General features: G+C 42.2%; 1 protein-coding gene across 1 annotated transcript; it reads left to right on the top strand.

Moving 5' to 3' along the window:
* Positions 1-1561: 1561 nt before the first annotated feature.
* On the top strand, positions 1562-4902 carry LOC143026733 (uncharacterized). The gene is made up of 4 exons (XM_076187503.1): positions 1562-1659; positions 1965-2054; positions 2207-2720; positions 4381-4902. The coding sequence occupies exons 1-4, from the start codon at positions 1562-1564 to the stop codon at positions 4900-4902; spliced, it is 1224 nt and encodes a 407-aa protein (XP_076043618.1).
* Positions 4903-8500: the final 3598 nt, after the last annotated feature.

The raw sequence follows: 8500 nt of genomic DNA, 5'->3' as shown, positions 1-8500 counted from the left end.
CACACACACACACACACACACACACACACACACACACACACACACACACACACACACACATATATATATATATATATATATATATATATATATATATACGTATACATATAAATATATATAAATATATATATATATATATATATATATATATATATATATATATATATATATGCCAAGATGGGAGGGAGGAAGGAGGGTGGAGGGGAGTGGAATATATAGGAAATGGAATGGGTGGGAATGTTTTCTATGCCTTTTTCTTTTTGGCTACCCCCTATGTAAGGGGGGGAAAAACCTTTGATATATGTATGTATGTATATATGTATATATATACAAATATGTATGTATATATACATGTATATATGTATATATGTATGTATATATATATACTGTATATATATGTATTGCAATAATTCACAAGCACACGTGAAAATAATATGCAGAAAAAACCACTGGGAAATAAGAAGCTTAGTCCGAACGTTTTCGTCTATTTAAGACATTATCAAGGAATACACAGTTACAGAGACAAAGGTGGATATATATACATAAAGAAAAAGCCAAGCTAGGAACATGGGAAGTACACACAAGATGCTTCACAATCAGGTAGAGCCGATGTTTACATATACGTTTATATATATGTATATATATATCCACCTTTGTCTCTGTAACTGTGTATTCCTTGATAATGTCTTAAATAGACGAAAACGTTCGGACTAAGCTTCTTATTTCCCAGTGGTTTTTTCTGCATATATATGTATGTGTGTGTGTGTATTTATATATATACATATATATATATATATATATATATATATATGTATTTATATATATATATATATATATATATATATATACATATTAAATATATATATATATATATATATGGGGTATAGGGAGCAGATTGATGTAGCACTTTTAGTGTCCATCAGCTGCGTTCCAGCTGGTCTTCATCCATATCCTAAATCTCTCACGTGTTGGCTCCAAGCTCCACACCCCGGTACACCGCCTTAGGTGGCGGGTTAAACTATGTGAGGGGGTGGTGTTATGGACCAAAAGGTCTCCTGTCGGCATGCTCCGCCATTGTATTCCTTTGTGTTTATACTGCACCACTTGGCCGGCAGTTTGGGCCATTGAGGATACTTCTGCTGTTTTGGGGTATATAGGGCCCCTTAGCCTTGGTCGGCAACCTACCTGGGAGGGCGTACACTCCGAATTCAAACCTCTGGTGTTTTGTAGTCATCCTCTTTAGGAAATGACTCCGGAGTAAACCCTAATAAATCCGGAGTCCTTTGGTAGTTCGTCGTTGATTTCAACTTTGTTTTGGTAGCTCCCGCGACCTCGTTGGCATTAAACTGTAGCAGCCCTGCTGTTCCTTTGGGTCCGTCATCAAGATGGAGAGGAGGGTCATATTGCATGGGCGACAGCTTGTCCTCCATACCACAGTGCCCAGGCTTACATCCGTTCACACCACCACACTACACCACTCCAGCTTTGCCATTCATTTGGTGTCGTCAAAACACGGGAAGCAACAGAAACCAGTTATAAGCCATCACTCAATCGGCGTAGAATGCGGCGCCAGAGTTTGCTTCTGACGGTGGGAGAGATCTTCGAAACTCATTGGACAGCTATCGCCCGCCTCAAGCTAGGCAGCCTCCAGGCAGTAAGGTACTGCTCCGCCATGGTCTACAGGGTGACCCAAAATGAATGCAACCCATAAAAGTACCCACAACTGATACAAATGTAAATGGATTGAGTTCATTTTTTATACACATCAACGTAAGATAATAACAATTAAGTTCTGAAAATTTGAATTATTTCGGTTGGGTGGTCCACATGTCAGCGACGTTCAAATGTATGCTCCAAATGTCTACCGCGTTGACGGAGGCACTCCTGAATGCGCCGTGCAAAATTATTCACCACGCGGACACACTCTGCCCCTGGAATCTCTCTGATCCTTGTTGTTATTGCAGCTTTCAAGTCCATGATTGTCTGGGGGTTGTTCTCATAGACGTGGTCTTTCAAATAACCCCACAGATAGAAATCTGGGGGGTTAAGGTCAGGTGAGTGCGGGGCCCACTCGGGGTCACATCTTCTGCTGGTCAGTCGCTCTTGAAAGCGTTGTCGCAATTGAGTGCATGCCAGTCATGGAAGAACTCTATGCAGAGCCAACTGTGGATTAACTCAATAAGGTCATTGACAGTTTGGCAACAAGAAAGGCACCAGGCAGCGCCAGTATTCTCCCAGACCTTAACAAGCACTGCAAGACTACCTTACTGCAGCCTCTGCACGAAATCCTCCGCCAGTGCTGGAGAGAGGGAGTTGCGCCGCAGGATATGAGAGATACCAAAATCGTTACCCTATACGAGAACAATGGCGAGAGGAGCTACTCCAACAACTACAGAGGCATCTCCCTACTCAGCATCGTAGGCAAAGTCTACGCTCGGATACTCTTGATCCGACTGCAGAAACTGGCTGAGCGTGTCCACCCGAAATCACGCTGTGGCTTCCGAACTAAAAGGTTCTTAGTAAACATAATCTTCTCCCTCCGTCAACTCCAGGAGAAGTGCAGAGAGCAGCGGACGCCCCTGTACGTCACATTCATCGAACTCACCATGACCTTCGACCTTGTCAGCAGAGATGGTTTTTTCAAGGCTCTCAGAAAGATCGGCTGTCCCCCAAAACTGCACAGCTTAATCCTGTCTTTCCACACCAACATGAAGGGGACCGTGTAGTTCAATGGCAACATTTCCAAGCCCTTCAATATACGCAGCGGGGTCAAACAAGGATGCGTGCTCGCCCCAACTTTTTTAGGATCGTCTTCGCTCTCCTCCTGAAACACGCATTCAGCACAACACAAGAGGGGGTATACCTGCGGACCAGATGAGACAGCAGGCTCTTCAGTCTCGCCCGCCTAAAAGCGAGGGCAAAGGTTCGTGAAGCCCTCATCAGAGACAGGCTGTTCGCTGATGACGCAGCAGTGGTGACACACACCCAACGGTAACTGTAGCTACTAATAGACCGTCCTTCCCAGGTCTTCAAAGATCTCGCGCTAACCATCAGTCTGGAGAAGACCGGTCCTTAGTCAAGACACACCTGCGCCACCAGTCATCACCATCGACGACTACAAAGGATTACAAAGGCGGAGCATGCCGACAGGAGACCTTTTGATCCATATCTAGGTCGGATGCAAAAAAAAAAATAATAATAATATTAATAATAAAATAATATATAAAAAATATAATAATGTAAATAACAAATAAAATACATAAATAAATGCATAGGTATAGTTAAAATAATAAACAAACAGGTAAATAGTAAATAATAATAAATTGACATATAACTAATAATAAATGAAAATCAGACCGACAAATTATAACAAAACAAAAACAAATAGTATAAGATAAATTATAATCATTACAGCATCTTACTTAGGTATTTATCTAAATGATTCTTAAAGCTTCGAACTGAACTACATTGCACTACCTGTGCAGGAAGTTTATTCCATTCATTAACTACACGGTTGGCAAAGTTGTTTCTACCTACTTCCAAATTGAATCTATTTCCGGACAGTTTGAGACCATTGTTTCTTGTCTGATTCTCATTCAGTGTGAAAATTTTGTCACTTTTGATGTTGTCAATTCCCTTTAAAATCTTAAAGACCTGTATCAAGTCACCTCTGAGTCTACGCTTTTTTAGGGAAAACAGATTCATGTGCTTTAGTCGATTTTCGTATGATTTATTTTTGATATTTGGAATCAGTTTTGTGGCTCGCCGTTGTACTTTTTCCAGTCTGTCGATGTCTTTAATGAGATTCGGTGACCATACGGAAACAGCATATTCCAAATGTGGACGAACTAACGATTTATATAACTTGTTAATGAGTGATGGACTTTTGAAATCAAAAGATCGCGCAATCAGTCCCAGAATCTTATTTGCTTTCTCAGAGGCTGAAATACACTGCTTGGATAATTTGAGGTCGTTACTGATAATTACGCCGAGATCTTTTTCACTATCCACTTTTGTTAACGAATTTCCAAATAACTTGTAATCGTACTTACTGTTATTTTTACCTATGTGCATTACCTTGCATTTACTTGTGTTAAATTTCATTAGCCACTTTTCAGACCATTGCTGTAATTGATCTAAATCTTCTCGAATATCTAATTGGTTTGAGTGATCATTTGCCACTCCGCACAGTTTTGTATCATCAGCAAATTTGGAAACAGTAGATTTTAGTCCATGGTCTATATCACTTATATATACTATGAATAGAAGTGGCCCAAGAACGGAACCCTGAGGAACTCCACTTGCAACACTTTTCCATCCAGAAGTTTTTCCATTTAAAACAACTCTGTTTTCGACCATGAACTCGATGTTGTTCACCAGTTCACGTACCTTGGATTCACCATCACCGATAATCTCTCCCTTGACGCTGAGATCGACAAGAAGATCGGGAAGGCAGCCACAACACTCGCTCGCCTCAAATCAAGAGTGTGGACCAACCCCAAGCTGACCATGAAGACGAAAACGGCTGTGCACAATGCCTGCGTCCTCAGCACCTTACTATACGGCAGCGAGACATGGACCACTCATGCCTGCCAGGAGAAAAGGCTCAATTCCTTCCACCTCAGAAGCCTTCGACGCATACTTGGCATCTCCTGGCAAGACAAGATGACCAACACTGACGTCCTGTCTCGCGTTGGCCTTCCCACCATGTACACCTTGCTGAGACAACGTCGGCTGCGCCGGCTAGGTCACGTTTGCCGCATGGAATATGGCCAAATCCCAAAAGACACCCTCCACGGAGAGCTTGCCACAAGACAGAGAGGCTTAGGCCGCCCACAGCTGAGATACAAGGATGTGTGCAAGAGAGACATGAACGCACTCAACATCAACACCAACTCCTAGGAGGACATCGCAGCCGACCGCACCAGCTGGAGAAGCACGCTTCACAAACAGCTGCTGACTGGTGAAGAGAAGTTGTCTGCTGTGGCAGCAGAAAAGCGAGCTCACAGAAAGGAAACGACAGTCAATAGACCAAAATCAGCACACAGAAGCGACCTATGCGACGGCGACTGTCACTCTCGCATCGGTCTATAGTCTCTATACATTCATGAGAGGAGCTGCTCAAGCCGAGCAGACAGTCTGGAAAACTAATGGATGGATATATTTACCCATGGTCAGTCGTGACTGACTGAGTCCGATGATGATATATGCATATATATATATGTATATATATATATATATGTGTGTGTGTGTGTGTGTGTGTGTGTGTGTGTGTGTGTGTGTGTATGTGTGTGTGTGTGTGTGTGTGTGTGTGTGTGTGTGTGTGTGTGTGTGTGTGTGTGTGTGTGTGTGTGTGTGTGTGTGTGTGTGTGTGTGTGTGTGTGTGTGTGTGTGTCTGTACACATACACTAAACAAATATATAATTACTCATTTGTTAATTTGTTTATTTGATTACAATCAAACTAATAAATTAACTAATACCCAGTATGATAAAACAAGACAAAATAATCGAACAACAAATTTTATATTCGGTGTTTCTCAGAGCAAAATTTAAAACTTCTAACTATAACAATCGCGTTGGAGTGAAGTTTGTTACACTCATTACCTTTGCAATAAATGATATTGTTTATACCTATTAGATTATATACTCCTGACAGTTTTAAATCACTGGGCTATTTCTCGTCTGGTTAGTAATGTGTATGTAAAATTTCCAAATTCCAAATTGTGATGTTATTCATTCCTTTTACAGTCTTAAAGGTCCGCATAACACCCCCCAAAACTCCCCCCCCCCTCTCTCTCTCTCTCTCTCTCTCTCTCTCTCTCTCTCTCTCTCTCTCTCTCTCTCTCTCTCTCTCTCTCTCTCTCTTCTCTCTCTCTCTCTCTCTCTCTCTCTCTCTCTCTCTCTCTCTCTCTCTCTCTCTCTCTCTCTCTCTCTCTCTCTCTCTCTCTCTCTCTCTCTCTCTCTCTCTCTCTCTCTCTCTCTCTCTCTCTCTCGCTAGGGTAAGATATATTAAAAGTATTTTACGGGTTTTTGTATTATTTGTTTCTTACATTTGGCATTAGTTTTGTGTCTCGCCATTGGACCCCTTTCAATCTTTGTCTTTAATGAGATTTGGAAATGACGCATTCCAAACGTGGGCGGAGTAATGATCCGCATAATAGATTTATGGTCGTTGGACTGTACAAGTCAACAGATTGTGCTATAAATCCAAGAATTTTATTTGCTTTCTCTGACACAGAAACACAGTTGATAATTCATTAAATACCTTTGCACTCCCAAATTACGTTTATCTTTTTAATTAACGTGCAACATTAGTTTTTATTTCAATTGTGTTAGCTTTCGCTTATCTTGGTTCAGATTCATGACTCATTTTTGAGACCATTTCTCGAGTTTTGATTTCGGTTACATTAATTTTCAATTACATGGGTTGAGTTTCGTTATCAACCTTTGAGATCATTGCTCTAGTTTGTCTAAGTCTTCCAAATTGTGATAACAATTTTCAAAATAAGATTGACCATGTGTGTGTGTGTGTGTGTGTGTGTGTGTGTGTGTGTGTGTGTGTGTGTGTGTGTGTGTGTGTGTGTGTGTGTGTGTGTGTGTGTGTGTGTGTGTGTGTGTGTGTGTGTGTGTGTGTGTGTGTGTGTGTGTGTGTGTGTGTGTGTGTGTGTGTGTGTGTGTGTGTGTGTGTGTGTGTGTGTGTGTGTGTGTGTGTGTGTGTGTGTGTGTGTGTGTGTGCATGCATGCGTACGTGTGTGTATATATTTGTGTGTGTGTGTGTGTGTGTGTGTGTGTGTGTGTGTGTGTGTGTGTGTGTGTGTGTGTGTGTGTGTGTGTGTGTGTGTGTGTGTGTGTATGTGTGTGTATGTGTGTGTGTATATATATATATGTGTGTGTGTGTGTGTGTGTGTGTGTGTGTGTGTGTGTGTGTGTGTGTGTGTGTGTGTGTGTGTGTGTGTGTGTGTGTGTGTGTGTGTGTGTGTGTGTGTGTGTGTGTGTGTGTGTGTGTGTGTGTGTGTGTGTGTGTGTGTGTGTGTGTGTGTGTGTGTGTGTGTGTGTGTGTGTGTGTGTGTGTGTGTGTGTGTGTGCTCGTACGTGTGTACAGTATGTGTGTGTGTGTGTGTTGCTCTCGGAGTGGGTCGTGACCAAGGTCAGGAAAATGTAACGGACCTGCTCAAACCGGAGCGACATGTCCGAAGTCGGTCCGTCAGTCCGTCAGTCACGTTTGACCATATTCTTCGCGACAAATACGGCAACACCTTCGTCAGCTGACCTTGCAAATTCTTGCATCTCCAGGTAAGGGCGACCATAGAACTCTTTATTATTGATTTATTACTTCTACCGAACGAAGTGTGGGAGAGAGGTGTGTGTGTGTGTGTGTGTGTGTGTGTGTGTGTGTGTGTGTGTGTGTGTGTGTGTGTGTGTGTGTGTGTGTGTGTGTGTGTGTGTGTGTGTGTGTGTGTGTGTGTGTGTGTGTGTGTGTGTGTGTGTGTGTGTGTGTGTCTACATATACAGTGCAACCTCCGAGGAAGACTCAGGGTGAGGATTACCAGATTAAACATATTTACAATTGTACAAGTAGGCTGTTGCCATATTCTTATTTAGGAAAAATATTAGAAAGGTTGGTCGCGCAGAACATGAGCGAGGCCGTTCAGCGCATGTGTTCCCCTAAGCACTGGCAGCTTATTTTGATCAAGCAGCTGTTTCGGGTGTCTGACCCAAGGTGCGGCGAAGACTATTGTTCGGTTCGGGCGTTGGCTGGAAAAGTTGGGTCCTCTGGTCACTTAGTGACAATGGACTGTCCCTTGGGAGATCCGTCATAATAGATGGTCTCTGGAGAGTATCTTCAAAGTTCACGCTCACTCTATATGCGTTCGTGTGCGCGTGTGCACGCTGGACATCAAAGGAGATGATAACCTACATTAAAGCACACTTACGCATTGCTTATCAGCCCAAAAATGTTGTTCCCTCGTGAGTATACAATAATACACATACGAATTTTCCAAGCGCAAGACACCGATGTACTCTTTATGCCAGAAACTTATTGTGTCAATGGCATTTCCCTGCTTTCAGCCATCAGTTTTATGCCAAAGAAAGGTAATACTTGCATTTTCATTGCCAATGACACTAACGCTCTCCCTCCATCTCACAGTTGGTACAAACATTTCCAATTTCGAAGTATATCCTTCACTCATCAAAGACATGGATGACAAATTACACACTACTCAAGTTTGTATCACAATTTCCGACGTGCTTACAGCACAAGAACCCATTGATGTATCAAATTTTAACCCCATAGACTTCCCTGGTCCACAAGACGACTTGTTTGCAGTTTGCAACAAGTTCAGACATACCATTGCCACTCAAGGTAAAGGCCTTGGGGTCATTAATCTTATTCAGCATCATATATCCCTCTGTGAGAACTCTAAACCACCTTACATTCCCGCATACAGATTACCACACAGCAAGCACGTGATTGAAGAAATACATATCCAAGACAT

This window comes from Oratosquilla oratoria, chromosome 7 (genome assembly GCF_046742065.1).
Source record: "Oratosquilla oratoria isolate Oo_2021 chromosome 7, ASM4674206v1, whole genome shotgun sequence".
Taxonomy (NCBI): Eukaryota; Metazoa; Arthropoda; class Malacostraca; order Stomatopoda; family Squillidae; genus Oratosquilla; species Oratosquilla oratoria.
The sequence above is the reverse complement of the archived record's forward strand: the minus strand, read 5'-3'. Positions and strand labels throughout refer to the sequence as shown.

Bases quoted from the DNA above. Each gene is read 5' to 3' on its own strand.
- LOC143026733 (XM_076187503.1), top strand. From the start codon at position 1,562: ATGCGGCGCCAGAGTTTGCTTCTGACGGTGGGAGAGATCTTCGAAACT. The intron at 1,660-1,964 runs GTACTGCTCCGC...TTGTTATTGCAG, and splicing joins GGCAGCCTCCAGGCAGTAAG to CTTTCAAGTCCATGATTGTC. The intron at 2,721-4,380 runs GTGTAGTTCAAT...GTTGTTCACCAG, and splicing joins ACACCAACATGAAGGGGACC to TTCACGTACCTTGGATTCAC.